General features: G+C 46.0%; 1 protein-coding gene across 1 annotated transcript; it reads left to right on the forward strand.

Moving 5' to 3' along the window:
- The first annotated feature begins 323 nt into the window (after positions 1-323).
- On the forward strand, positions 324-14027 carry Tagln3 (transgelin 3). The gene is made up of 4 exons (XM_003469200.5): positions 324-705; positions 1831-2005; positions 12058-12160; positions 13637-14027. Exons 1-4 carry the CDS (start codon positions 526-528, stop codon positions 13776-13778), a joined length of 600 nt encoding a protein of 199 aa, XP_003469248.3. The 5' UTR covers positions 324-525; the 3' UTR covers positions 13779-14027.
- Positions 14028-14561: the final 534 nt, after the last annotated feature.

Raw genomic sequence — 14561 nt, forward strand, 5'->3', positions numbered from 1 at the left:
GGAGGGCTCTTAGCAACGGTCTTCGTCTGACCTCCTCGGCCCCGCAGAGAAAATCAAAGCAGTGTGCCTTTCTCCCAGCGATGCAGCGGCGGCAGCTGCCCTCAGAGCAGCCTGTGAACATCCTGCGCTCAGATCTCATGGTTGCTGCCTCTGAAAAGCCTACTGGGAGGAAGAGGGGACCACCACTCCCCACCCCCGTACTGCCTGGGGCTTCAGACCCGACTGCGAGTCCGGGTACTGCATCTCATCTTCTTGATAGGCGGGCCCGAGAGGGGTGCATCCCCCGTGGACCGACAGCGCTTTATTCCAGAGTCACCAGCTCCCGAGGCTGCGCTTTCCTTTCCCGTTTCTAGGTGAAGCCCCATTGGCTTCATTGGCTCCTTGATTTAAACCACGCCCGGCTTTCTGCCCGCTCTGCTGCTGCAGGGCCAGGGCGCCCAGCCACATCCCAGCCCGCTGCAGGGAGTCGGGGGCTGCTTCTGCTGCTGTGTGCATGCCGTGCGCGCCCTGTCCGCTCTTCCAGAGATGGCTAACAGGGGCCCGAGCTACGGCTTAAGCCGAGAGGTGCAGGAGAAGATCGAGCAGAAGTACGACGCGGACCTGGAGAACAAGCTGGTGGACTGGATCATCCTGCAGTGTGCCGAGGACATAGAGCACCCGCCCCCCGGCAGGGCCCATTTTCAGAAATGGTTAATGGACGGCACGGTAAGGCCGCTGCGATCTCGGTTGCTGGGGTGGTGGGCAGGGACCTCTCCCCAGGGCTCTTTCTTTCAACGCGCAGCACTGGGAGAAGCAATTGTTGCCAAGCTCAGTGTCTCACCGGGAGGAGTGGAAATGTTTTATTTCTTCAAGGATGGAAGATTTGGGCTTTCTGCACAATTCCCAATCTAGATGAGCACAATCTCCACCCATTTGAGCATAACAGCTTTCTACTGAGTTATCTGAGCTGTTGGCAAATTTGAAGCTCTTCATGGTGTTTCCACTGAGAATACAGAAGTATTTCCTTGAATCTCCCTAGTATTCTTAGTGCATCTGCTCTTTGGGGGCCATTTCTTGCCCCGGGGGAACCGGCTGGTTACACAGTAGAACAAAGAGGAGGTGGAGGTGGTTAGCCACTTTCCGGTCCTTGGTCCTTCTGAGGAGCAGCGCTCCCCGGAAATACTCAGTCTCTGTTGAATGGATGGGGTCTCATGGACACGAAGGGAGTCCTTGTTTGATAACTGCAGTTCTGACCAGATGCTTGTGTGTGTTTGGTGGTTTGAAAACCAAAGACTTCACTGATGCAAACAAGTCCATCATTTTCCACAGGCAGTGATTTGGTGTTACATAACTGAATCCCACGCATTTGTTGGGCTGTCCAAGAGTTGGGTTATAGGGCCTGGATGGAGGACAGCCAGTTCCCTTTTATACACACAGGGTCAGTTACTGGAGACTGATTATGATCTGCTTTTGACAGAGAGCATACCAAAGTGCCCCCTTCCCCTAGGAGCCATAAACACATCCCTCCATTAAAAATGTTGGAATCACGTTTTCACCACTTGCAACATTCCCTATCTGTGAAGATTCTTTCCCTCATCCTGGAAAAGGATTCTTATGCAGTCAATACAGCCCTAGGCAGAGGGTTGTTTGGATCTGGGAGGTTTAGTATGGGAGCCTAGCTATATGGCCCTGAACGTGTGCCTTCCTAGTGACTAGGACTTGCCCTCTCCCAAATGCAAGCTGTGCTTTGTGGTGTGTGTGTGTGTGTGTGTGTGTGTGTGTACTCACTTCTTATCTGTGACATTAATTACAAAAGGAAGACTGATTCTGTGTCCCTTCCACTTCCCTCAGGTCCTGTGCAAGCTGATAAACAGCTTATACCCACCAGGACAAGAGCCCATCCCCAAGATCTCAGAGTCAAAGATGGCCTTTAAGCAGATGGAGCAAATCTCTCAATTCCTGAAAGCTGCGGAGATCTATGGCGTCAGGACCACTGATATTTTCCAGACTGTGGATCTTTGGGAAGGTAAACAGCCTTTTCTGCCTTTGGATCTGTTCTCCCTTCATCCCACCCCTCCCTTTTGCCCCAGCTCTCCATGAAAACCACCCAGACTGTTCTTCCCTGTGCCTGGGGAAGTGCTGGGGAGTGGCCTCAGCCATCTTCTGGGCCACCATTAGCCTCCCCACTCTGCTTGTCCTCAACATACGCCCACCCTGAGGAGCCTGCCAGGACTTCAGCAAAGTCTTGCGCAAACGGAAGGTTCCATAGTCAGCATAGACGGTGACATGGAGGCCTTTTATTCCTGTTACCCTCGCATCACAAATCACAGCCCTTGGAAGGGAGGCAGGAGTGAGCGCGTTTGTGACTCACCAGCAGTAAGACTTGTAGACAAAGGCCTCTGGTGCTATTTTGTCATTCAATTTGAGAAGCAAGCTGTGCTCCAACCTTTTATGGAGCAATTATCTGGGAGTTGGGGGGGACTGTAATTTTTAGATTGTTATTCTCCTCAAAGAGTATGAGAAATGATTTTTTATTTTACAGTGGTGAATTGACTTGGTAAGGAAATCTTATAAAGACAAAAGTCAAATCACATTCCTGGGCATGTTTAGTAATCCACCATTATTGGAGAAAATTATATGAATGGAGATTCTGCCGGAGAATTTGGGACGTATGGCCACAGGGTCATCTCCTATAATGACAATATGTTTGTTCGTCCATCCATGCAACTGTGTCCTTTCTGGACTATGCCTGCCCGAGGCACTGAGAGAGACAGACTAGTCTGAGCAGGACTGCTAGATTGACTCACATGTTCATTGTCACAGGCTGGCATTGTGGCCTAACAAATAGGATCTCTAGTGCTGTGACCCAGATGGGCCTCTAACAGGGAGATCGGGATAACATTCCTCTGGAAGGTTGAATCAGATTTCTCTAGCAGAGGGCCATTCCACCAAGCAAATTATAACAAACCATTCCCTCATTAATCCTGTGCATTTTGTAAGGAGCTGCCATTTATGTTTCTCTCACAGATGAGAAAAGTCCTAGGACCCCAAGGAGTTTACCTTGTTTTTTTTTCCATTGCATGGGCACTTTTTTTAATCTAAAATCTCAGCTTGAGCCACTGGACTTCATGAACCCTTGCTTCCAAATCTCCAATGATGCCATAGATCCTAGTTCAAAACTATGAGGATTCTCCCCAGTTAATGAGTTAAACTATGAGGATTCTCCCCAGTTAAAAAAGACAGCTATGACTTAATGACATTCTTCTGGACATTGGGTAGGTGCTTTACTGCATAATGCCAATGACTTCCTCTCTCAAAACTATGAAGTGTTTTTAACTTTCCTATTTTTGTGTGTGTCCATCAGAGACATGATGTGAAACAGCCAGGCTCAAATCTGGGCTCTCTGATGCTAAAGAATAGGACTTCACTACTCTTCCAGGCCATTCTTTGGACAGGAATCTTAGCTTCCTTCACTTACAGCATGAATCATAACGGTGACTAGCTGATGACAATCAAGAGGAGGACAAGACAGTTGAGTTGAGGCTGTGTGGGACCAAAAGACTGAGTGTTAATGTGAATGAAGAGTAACCAGATGAGATCTCCAAGAGAAGGAAGTTTGGAGGAGGAGGAAGAAATTGGGAAGTGTAGGTGATGGGGATCCTGAAGGAGCTTTCCAGCCTTTACACTGTTGAAAAGGCTTTACTTCCTCTTCCTCTTCTCCAAAGGCCATGAAGGTGAGCTCACACCTGGGAGATACTTGCAACAAATCAGGGAGGGATGCAAAGAGCAGTGTATCTGGTGGCATAGTACATGAGGTCCATGTCACCCACTGTTGCCCTCTGTATCGGATCCTCCTTAACCAAGAGGAAGGCTAGGAGGCATGGGTATGATTGCAGTAGCTTGCAATATGGCAGTGGACAGGTCAGCTCCAGGGGAGAGAAAAAGAGCAAGACAGACACTGAGCCTTCCATCCCAGCACATAAGAAGGGTAAGGACTTATAAGGCAAAACAAAAAGGGGCTGATTCCACAGGTACTGTGAGTGACATTAAGAAATCTAGGTAGACCACGGACTAAGCAGGAACTGGCAATGGAGAAGCAGAGTCTTTGCCTTTTCAGAGCATCCCTAGGGGCCCAAGGGAAGACTGAGGTTTGGGGGGTTTATTGTGAGTTGCATATGCCACCAAATTTCCCAGTATCATTTTCTAAAGCTCAAGCCTGAACTATGGTTTGCATCCTATGGAGCAGGAAGCAGAATTTTTAAAAATTATTAATTAATTAATTAATTAGCTTTTAGCAAAGATGTGGAGAGGGTTAGACTAGTGGTGTGGATGTGAGCCAATAAGGCTAGGGACCTTTCTGTACGAGCCAGCAAGAGCTGGCCAGGCTCCTTTCTGCATGGTGGGGTCCTGTCTGCAAGAATTGGCTGCTCATGAGTTTGGAGATGACTAAGCTAGACTTACAGGGATGCTGCAGGGAGGGCTGGCATGTGTGGAGGCGTCTGTGGCTGTGTGAGGGTGGACACATTTGTACACACAGCTTTTGGATTAGCCATTTACTTAGCGTAGTCCCGCATTCCCTCCTGAGGTCCATTCCCTGCCCAAGGTATCAGTGCAGCACTGTCACTGCATTTCAGTTAACTCATGTGGATTCCTGATTCCCTGCACCAAGGCTGTGGTGGCTGTGGCTGCTGTGGTCCAGCCCTCCTCTCCTGGATATTTCTCTTCCTCCTTTTCAGGTATTCTGGGCTTCGCTGGACTCAATTTCCCTTTCTCTCACTTGATATCTTGCTCCTAAGCAGGCTCTGCCCGCCCCTAGGTTGCCCAGTGACCTCACCTGCTGCCTTTGTGTGCAGATCAATAGAGCTGCCCCAGCCCAGGTTACCAGATGCCTTTCATCTCCTCTTCAGTCAGTTATGTAGGCAGGGGCCCTTGCTGCCCCCACTGTCTCTAAACGCCTGTGAGGTCACCTGTTTAGAATGGACTTGGGGCAATGAGATAAGATTCTTCAAAAAAGAAATCCAAGGCTGAATGATCTAGCAAACAATCTCATCACAGGAACATTGTAGACAAAGCTATGGAAGGGCCCTCTGGGGGCTGGCTGGGGCGGCCAGTCCTTGCAGTGATGGGAAGGAGGTGAGGACAGATGAGAGGAGGTATTTCTCTTGAGTGAGAGAAAGTGAATGGCAGATTCCATACTGGTTTGCTGTAGCCTATCTGTTACTCAGAGGTGAGTGCACTGTAGCATCTTTCCAAGAGTACACAGGGGAGAGGGAAGGAACAAGAAAGGAAAGTGTGTGTGTGTGTGTGTGTGTGTGTGTGTGTGTGTGTGTGTGTGTGCCCAGGGGTGTCAATGTGTAAAAAACAACAGTGAGAACAAGGGAGGTCACTAGTCTAGCCTCTGGCTAGAAAGATGCAAAAAAAGCTTATTGTAGAAGATGCAGTATCCCCGAGGTTCCTGCCTCAAGAAGTAGACTGCCTGCTTCGAACTTGTCCATCACCACTCAGCATTTAACTTCTCTAAGCCTGGATTTTCACAGTATTGATATGGAGAACACATGAGACAATACTTCGGGAGATTAGAGTAGGGCCTGGCAAAAATAGTGTATGCTGTGTTGGCAAGGTAAGATTATTCTTGCCATTGGCCTGTCCTTTCTAAGAATAATCGGAACTGAAGGAGAAACAGTGCTGGAAAGGTGTACGTTCTTCCTAAAACAAATGGACTTAATGGCCATGCCCAGGAGCTGAAGTGGTTGCCCAGATGCTTTGGCCTCTCTGCCGTCTGTGGGCACCCCTATCCCTCACCGATTCTCCAACAGAAGGGGCTGACTTTCTATTCGCTTTAATTTTTTTTTTTCACTTATTGGTCGTTGTCTGTTTGCTATGCTTCTCCATGACACATTGACTTGCCAATTTCAGGCCAGAGTGCCTTGGTACAGGGAGAGAGCATGGAGTTTGGAGTAGACAGGTTGAAACCCGTTGTTAGCAGCCTACTCATTGTGTGACCTTGTAAGTTACTTCGCTTCTTGGAACCTCAGTTCTCCTCTCTATAATCGGGCCTAACATTCTGTCCCAGGGTTCCTTTAGGGATTAAATGTGTAAAATACTTAGCACAGTGCCTGGCTACTAGACACCTAATAATTGTTGGATTTTTCATCCCTATTATTAGCCCATCAGCTGCTGACCTTTTTGGTTTATTTGCATAACTGCTTGGTGAGTATTAAGCATAAAAATATTCTAGAAGGTCAAAGCAAACAAGGCTCAAAGATCAATGATCTAATAATTCTCAGTACTCTGACAAGGTTCCTGCCTATGGGGTTTTGTAAATGGCTGTTTGCTTCTCCTGATGACTGGGAGCTAGGGAGGTGTGGTTTACACTGGGAGTGGGAAGCCTGGAAAGCTCACACACAAAGCTCTGGGGAAGTGTCACCGTATGTGCCATTCTTCAACAGCAGAGGAGAAGAAGCATTCCACCCCATGTGACAGATATTTTGGGATATCTCCAGGGAGCTGAAGCGACTTACCGATGTAACAGACACCTGCTGTTGGAGGCCTCCTTTTCTGTTAGAGCAGCTTCCATTGTCTTAGGCTCCCAGCTACTGATGATTATCATTGGTGGATTTTTCCTTCAGAGTGGCTGTCAAATTCTGGCATGCCTTGGAGTCACGTGGTAAGCCTGTTAAACCACAGATTGCCAGGCCACAACCCCAGAGTGTCTGAGGTATTAAGTCCTCGGTCAGGTCCAAGCATTTGCATTTTTGGCTAATTTGCTAGTTATGCTGCTTCTGTTGGCCTGGGAATCCAACTTTGAGAAATAGTATCTTGTACACAGTGGTTTTCCCCTCAACACAAATTTTTAAATCCTGCAGAGAAAAACCAGCTTACCTTCTGAGCTTTCTTTCTTGACTATGGCCACATTTTCTCTACTTTGACTGGAGAATCAGGGCCTGTGCCTAAGTCATTATTCAGGGAAAGTGACATGATTAAGAGAACAAAGCTCTTGTTGAATTATTTTTATGGTACCAGTGCTCCAGCTTTACCAGTATTAAGTTGGGCCATTACAGCGCAGGATTCCTGGCCTCAGTTCCCAGGTACTATAGCTTAGTACTCGGGATACATGGTCACGTTTAGGATCACATGGCTTGGTGTAATAGTCTAGGAAATGGAAACATTTTATTTTTAAGTCACAGTGCCCATTGCTACCTGACACAGTGATGGTGAACCTTTTAAAGCTTTCAATGATACGAACAGCCTGCTGGGGCACACATGCCGTAGGTTCACCACCACTGCGCCAAGGTTTCCCAGGTAACATAGAGAAAGCCACCAGTTTTTTGTTGTTGTTGCTTTGTTTCATTTTAAGACATTCTTAAAAATTAGTTTGAGGTTCAAAGCAACATTAACAGGTAGATTAGAATTTTTCCCATATTCCCTGTGTCCCAACACGTTCCTAGCCTGCCCATTATGAATATTCTTTACCAGAGTTACAAGTGATGAACATACATTAACACATCATCATTGCTCGAAGACAACAGCCTCACTTTTGCATTGTACATTCTAGAGTTTGGACAAATATATATCGCTACTGTGGCGTCACACAGAGTATTTTCACTTCTTTAAACATCTTCTGTGACCCATCTTTTCATCCCTTGCCATCCCCAATGCTGACAGCCACTTATCTTTCTTACTCTCTCTCCAGCCCTTTTCTGGTGTCATGCAGTTGGGATGATACATCGTGTAACCTTTTCCATGTCTACCAGCTCTTTCTAAAATGTCAAGTCTAGCCTTACCTTCCTCCCACGAGAGCTGGGTAGAAGAGTCTACCGGCCCAATTAAAATCCTGAGTATTAGTGTAAACTTGCCTCCCCTCTTCCCTTCTCACCTTCCTTTTAGGTGAGTGGTCTATTGATGGGTCACCCCTGAGACTAAGTCTCACTTCTGCGCTGCCTGCATCTAGGAAAGTTTCAACACTGGGCTGGTCCTTCTTCTAGCACTATCTTTCTGCTTCTTTTCTTGCAAGAATGGCATTGAGCAGTGGTGGTCAGGCTGGAGTGAGGAGTGAGCTGCAAACACCCACCAACTATGCAGGAGTGGCTCTCAGGAAGTGAAGTGACTCCAAACCTGCCAGAGCTCTGGCCTGGCTTCCAACTTGGATCCAAGCCCTTCTAATGACCAGTTTTACTTTTTGACTTTGTGAAAGATGTATCTGAAGGAAGGAGTTATTGCTTAATAAATATTACTTAATATTCACCATATGCCAGACATTAGGATGTTTTAAAAAATTGGAAATCAAAAAATTAGATCAGCATTTGCCCGTCCATCTGTTTGTATCAGAATTATCCCAAGAGACTGCTCATAATCTTAATATTTAAAATGCTCAGGGACTTCTGATGATTAATTTACTTTGCAGTCGCCAGGTGAAACCCATGTTTCTCCAGCTGCGCTGATAGTTTAAATCACATGGGGAGCTTATTAAAAACATAGATGTCCCCAGGACTTGACAAATAAAGAGTGGATCAAAAACTGCAGTATATGTTTAAATTTTCTAAGATTTATTGCAGTAATAGACACCTCACCATTAATACATACCTTAATACCCTCAACCAGCTCCTGCTTCTTTTGATCACACTGGTGCCATCCATCATGCATGCCACCTTCTGAAGGCTGTCTGGAAGTCCTTTTCCGTGGGTTTCTTTAGCAGGTGTGATCAAAGTATGGCAAATGCTGCTACCACATGCCATGCAGCAAAGAGGCAGACTTGTCAAAATATTATGGTATGGCCTCTCCTATCTTCTTTAATTGATCTCACATCATGCAACTTCTGGATCTTCCCGAAAGCCAAAGTGACCAGGAAAGTAAATATGTTGAATCTATTCTGGACATGGAGGCAGTTGTGACATCACAACTGAAGACATTCACAAAGGAGAACTTCCAGAACTGCTTTAGAAAGTAGCAAAAAATTATAAGTGTATTTAAAGAAAGAGAGAGGATTTGAGGGGAGTTAATGGCAATGTATCTTTTATTTTAATAAATTGTAAGAATTTAGTCACCATATTTTTTACACTGTGTAAGTCCCTCACTAGAATGACCTCAAAAATCATATTTTAAAAGTGACAACCCCCACTCATATCACATTAAAAAGCCAGTCAGTCTAGGAAACTGCTCTGAATCAGATTGTGTCTATTTTTTAAATTTTCACAGTTTTGAAGGCTTCATAACAAGACAGATATTATATGTGCAATATAAGCAGTTTAATTTGTATTATTTTATACCCAGGACAGCTCATGGACCTTTCTTAATTTCACTGCTTTTTTCTGCACTTAAATTTTGATGCCGTATCACAGGAATTAGCTTTCTCAAGTGACCGTGACTCTTTGTGCATGCCTCCTCCATCTCATGGACGTACTTGTCCTCTTCCCGTTTCATCAGCCCAAGAATGTAAAGAACCTGTTTTAGAAAACATGCCATACAAGACCAAAAATACGAGCTAGACATGAACTGATTGTTAGCCCATCTATTTCTGGTCATAGTGCTATTTGAAATCTTGACAATAATTAACTTGCTCTTCACATTGACTTTCCTTTGCTACTTTCCTTTGCTTTGACCTTAGGTGAAGGCACATCACATTTCAGATAAACCACCCCAAGATTTATGGCTTTTTGAGATTGGTGCCGTGGAATCAAAAACCTGAAGCCCCGTTTTATCCCTTTCCACTCGCCGGTCACTGGCCCTGCTGAGGAACATGTTTCCCCACCGTGCCCACGAGGGGGCGCCATGAGTGACAGCGGCGTGACCGGGCACGCTGATGGTGGACTTTGTCCAGTCCAACCTAAAGTAGCCCAGATAAATAAACCAGAGTGATTTGTGTACTTTCTGGGTGACTCTGGGTATAGTAACAACTTCTTGAATTTAACTCCTCTGTTTTCCCATGGTGAATAGTAATAATCCTAACTTTATAAGGTTAGCATCATATATAATAAAGCATCTAACCTATAATTTATTTGTTTGTTTATTGAGAGAGGTACCAGGAATCAAATCCAGGACCTTTCAGGTGCTGTGCTGCTGAGGTGCATCCCTGGCCCCTCTAGCCTGTCATTTATATTAAATCTCTTGGCTTGGAAATTTTTTAAAGTAAAAACTTTTCAATTTATTCTTGTCAAATAATTTTTTCTTCTCTAGCTTCTGCTTCAGTTATGTAGTTGCTCCCTTTAAAAATTCTAGGTTTCCAAATACCTTACCCTTGCCAGTAACTCTTTCTTTCTGGGTTCATGGACTATGTACATTGTTAGCTACTTATGAAAGAGGATACGGTTTAACAAAGCTTACATTTCACCTGTTGCTCCAGAGTAATAGCTGCGGCTGAGTTGCTGGATGCCAGGCTTCACATTTCTCCAGATCCTGCACATTCCAGTCACCAGAGACAGACTTCCTGTGACCTCTCGCAGAGTCCAGATGGCTGGTGTACCCTAACTTAAGTCGCTCTGTGTTTAATCATTGCTCCAAATTCTCCTTAATGGCTTGCTGCTTAAGAGAAAGTCACTGAGCACATTTCTGTTTTGCATAAGCATCCTGTTATGCAGCAACACTTACAGAAATGCTTTCATCTGGAGAAGAGAAGGGTCATTCTAACAACCACTTCTGTATTTCCTCTCTCCTAATTCTTAGTATTCCTGTGCCCTCCCTTTCCATCTGCTGCCCAGATACTGCATTATTTAACCATCCTCGCTCTTCTTTGAATCTGCAAGACTCCATTGAAAGCATTTTGGCCCCGAGTCCATCAGCCAGTCCTACAGGGTCTTGGGATTAAGCCAACCACCCCAAGGTTAATTTGGAAGGGCCTGGGGAAGAGCAGCAAGGGAAGGAGGACCTGCTCTCTTGCTTTCTTCTCTTCAAACAAATGGACATCCTGAGCTGGACTTCCTTTGAGGGTCTTAGTGATTCATTTCATTACCATTTATAGTGCATTCTTACTGTCCAGGTGTTCTTTCCTCCCTGTACTTCCATATTGCCCAGTGGCTGAGCTGCAGCAACCAGGCCATGGAAGCCAGAGGTGACTCCCTCGGACTAGAGAGCCTCTTCAGACTTGCCCTTAACTTTCTCCTCACCCAGCTGGAGAGCTCCTCTCCTTTCCAACTCCATACCGTTCAGCTTCTGCGCTCCACCCTACACATTCTGCTTGCACAGAGCTTTGATCTGCTTCCGAGTTCAGGCTACCTGCACAGCGGCATCTTCCCTTCCCGGTTTAGCACACGCTAACCACTGAAAGGGAGGAAGGGAGCAAGGGGACAGGGGCAGGCGGACCTGCAGGGCGCATCTGCATTCTTTGTGTGCATTGTCTGGGGACAGTGCAGCCCCTCCCCGTGCAGGGCCAGGGAATCTCACATCTCTCACAGCCAGTGATTTATTGTCTCCATTTAGCTCCTTTCGTGCTGCTGGAGATAAACAGCCTTTCAGTCCTGTCACACTGATGCATCTGTGTTGATTTGCTACTCTTCACTTGCCAGGCTTCTGACTCAAGGAGCCAAGTGCATACTCAATTTGATGAACTTGGATGATTTTAGACCCTTTTAACCCACATAAAATAAGAGAGAGAAATCACCTGGGGTTTGGCGCAGAATTAGTCCATCCAACCGATTTCTCTGCAGCTTTTTTTTTTTTTTTCTTTGCATTTTACTTGCATGAGGAAAGTGGTTTTGTGCAGACCTCCAGACCAGCTCCACCAGGGACCTTGCCTTTACACAGCTGGCCAAATCCACCCCGTCAGTGTCCTCCGTGTAGGCAGGGGCCCGTCCGTATCTGAGCTCATTGTATTTTGAATATTTATTTGTGTAGCCGCTATGAATGGACTAGAAGGGTAACTCTGCTAAAGCATAATCAATGAGGCTGCATTTTGCTCTCTATTTTTGAACAGCTTGGGTTTGATCCTTTTCAAAGCTCCCTGGGAAGAGTTTGCTAGCACTTTCTCCTTGAATGTGGTCACCCACAAGCTCCTGTCACCAACTCCCTCCCAAGCACCCAGCCATACCCTTCCAGACTTCCTCGGTCTGATACACAACTGGCTTTCATCTCTTCACTGGTTTCCAGGGAAGGATATGGCAGCTGTGCAGAGGACCCTCATGGCTCTTGGCAGCGTTGCGGTCACTAAGGATGATGGCTGTTACCGGGGAGAGCCATCCTGGTTCCACAGGTAAAAGGCCCTTCCCTGCGTCCTCAGGCAGAAAGAACCAGAGAGAGGGCGTGAAGCATGGGAGTCTCCCACGGGCTGCTGGACACCCACAACTGGGTGTCCTCCCGCAAGGATGGACTGATGTGGCCATCCAGGCCACATCCTACCAAGGATAGAAATAGTCGGCCCTTCCTTTTTATCTAAGAGCTGGGTCCTCCTGCTCAGTCCAGGTCCTTCCCGGAGGCTAAGCAAGAAACATGGCTTTTCCCAGAAGTGCCCCATGACTCAGTGTCTGAACTCAGCAGCCCAGACTGAGTCTGGCTTCTTCTCCCTTCCCTCCTTCCTTCTTTTTATCATTTTTATACTTAATGAATACTTAATAATGTTATACTTCATACTTAAATATGGCCTGTTACTCAGGCTCAGTCCTAGTGAATACTTGTTTTCCAGCATATTGATTAATACTATTTCTTTTTACTCTCAAGAGGATCCTAATCTGAATAATAAATGAGATGGTCATTTCAGTTTGCTAAAAAGGTCTTTTACCATGATTTTCCTACTAAAGGGATTGAGGGGAGGCAGACAGGAAAAGCAGGAAAGCTTAGTTGTAGATGAAAAGAACACCTTATGCAGGTAATTCATTGCCTAGATTCCCTTTCCTTGTCCTTGAGGGTGACAGAAAGTATCACCTTGTATCATTTGAAAAGACATTTGCCTGGAAAGCTTTTAGATATTGCTATACCAAAGCCCAGTTTTTATTCCAAATATTATGTGTAATCTGGCAAGGCCCATGTGCTTTTTACTTCCAAGCTTTTTTTTTCTTTTTTCTTTTGGTACTGGGAATTGAACTCATGACCTTGTGCTTACCAGGCAGATTCTGTGCTGCTGAGCTGTATGTGCAGCCCTAGTTTCAAACTTTAACCATTTGGCTCTTTAGCAATTTACTGACCTCTGATTTAGAGCCAGAAGTTTTCTCTCATTCACGCCTAGGTCCCTCAGCTCTAGAATAGAATTGATAGAATTGACCCTATACAAGAAGTGTGGGATGGGGTCAGTGGCATGCTTTGTAAGATTAGCGGATTTTAATTTTTCCAAGGATTCAAGGTAACAGAGAGAGAGAGGGTAAGAAGATGCAGACTGAGGTGGTCTAAGGTAGTGGGAGAAGAAAAAAGTCTGGAGAGGGGAAAAAAAAGAGGAAGTTGAGTTGGAAGCCCACCCCACCCACAGAGCCCCCCACGGATCCTCCTTTCTTCTTTGCTGGAAATTTTGAAAAACATCTTGAGCTTCTAAAAGATAGGGAGCTTATTCACTGCAGTTTAGGAAAAGGTCACAACTCGGGACAGGACAGCTGGTCAAGGTAGGGTCATCGCACAAGATAGGCCACAGCTTAGGATACAGCCCGTTGATCTATTTGGTGACCAAAGCTAGAGCCTATCGCACTGGAGGAGGGTTTGAAAGCTGATACATGACATGGTTCCATCTCGCTCTCCCTGCCAGGAAAGCCCAGCAGAATCGGAGAGGATTTTCAGAAGAGCAGCTTCGCCAGGGACAGAACGTAATAGGCCTGCAGATGGGCAGCAACAAGGGAGCCTCGCAGGCGGGCATGACCGGCTACGGGATGCCCAGGCAGATCATGTAAGATGCCAACGCCTGCCCCAGTAGAGAGGACGAGCGCTCCACACCGCAGTAGTCACCTGACCCTCTCCTCCTCCTCAAGCCTTCTGTCCCTGGTTTTCGCCAAGTGCTGCATCTCTGCTGAGAACCCACGCTGTCTACTGCTGCCATCTTCTGTTCATTTAGAACTATGCAAAGACTCCGCTTCCTCCTCCCGAGCGCTACTGTGCCCCCAGACTCTCCTTTGATTATTTATTTATTTATTTGCCAAAAATTTCCCTTCTTAACTTATAGAACACACTTAATAAACAGATTAGCCTCGTGTCTTAACACGCAGTTTGTTTCTTGTCTTGTCTGGACTCCTTGGGGTTCTCATTCAAGAAGCCCACAGCCAGGTGTCTGGTGCAAGTGCAATCCTAGCACTGTGGGAGGCTGATGCAGGAGGATCGCAAGTTCGAGCCCAGCTTGGACACTTTAGCAATGCAGAGAAAATTTGTCTCAAAATAAAAAATAAAAATGAGCTAGGAGTATAGTAAGTGTGAAGGCTCTGGATTCAATTCAGAGTTGTTTCCTGCATAAAAGTCCACAACAACAGAGCAAGCAAGCAAGAAAGAAAGTCTACAAGAGCTCACATTTGTTAACTGAACACTCTGAAGGCCAACCTGGACTACATAGTGAGATCATCTCAAAAAATTAAAACCAACCAAACAGAAACCCAAACCCAAACAAGCAGGAAAATAAAAGCTCACAAAATAGAACTAAGCTGAATCTGTAAAAATGTGAGTTACCTGTGGGGAAGTTCTCTGTT

This window comes from Cavia porcellus, unplaced genomic scaffold, assembly GCF_034190915.1.
Source record: "Cavia porcellus strain 051 isolate PalLab524CR breed Dunkin Hartley unplaced genomic scaffold, mCavPor4.1 scaffold_15, whole genome shotgun sequence".
In the NCBI taxonomy this organism is placed as follows: domain Eukaryota; kingdom Metazoa; phylum Chordata; class Mammalia; order Rodentia; family Caviidae; genus Cavia; species Cavia porcellus.

Bases quoted from the DNA above. Each gene is read 5' to 3' on its own strand.
- Tagln3 (XM_003469200.5), top strand. From the start codon at position 526: ATGGCTAACAGGGGCCCGAGCTACGGCTTAAGCCGAGAGGTGCAGGAG. The intron at 2,006-12,057 runs GTAAACAGCCTT...ACTGGTTTCCAG, and splicing joins GACTGTGGATCTTTGGGAAG to GGAAGGATATGGCAGCTGTG. The intron at 12,161-13,636 runs GTAAAAGGCCCT...TCTCCCTGCCAG, and splicing joins GAGCCATCCTGGTTCCACAG to GAAAGCCCAGCAGAATCGGA.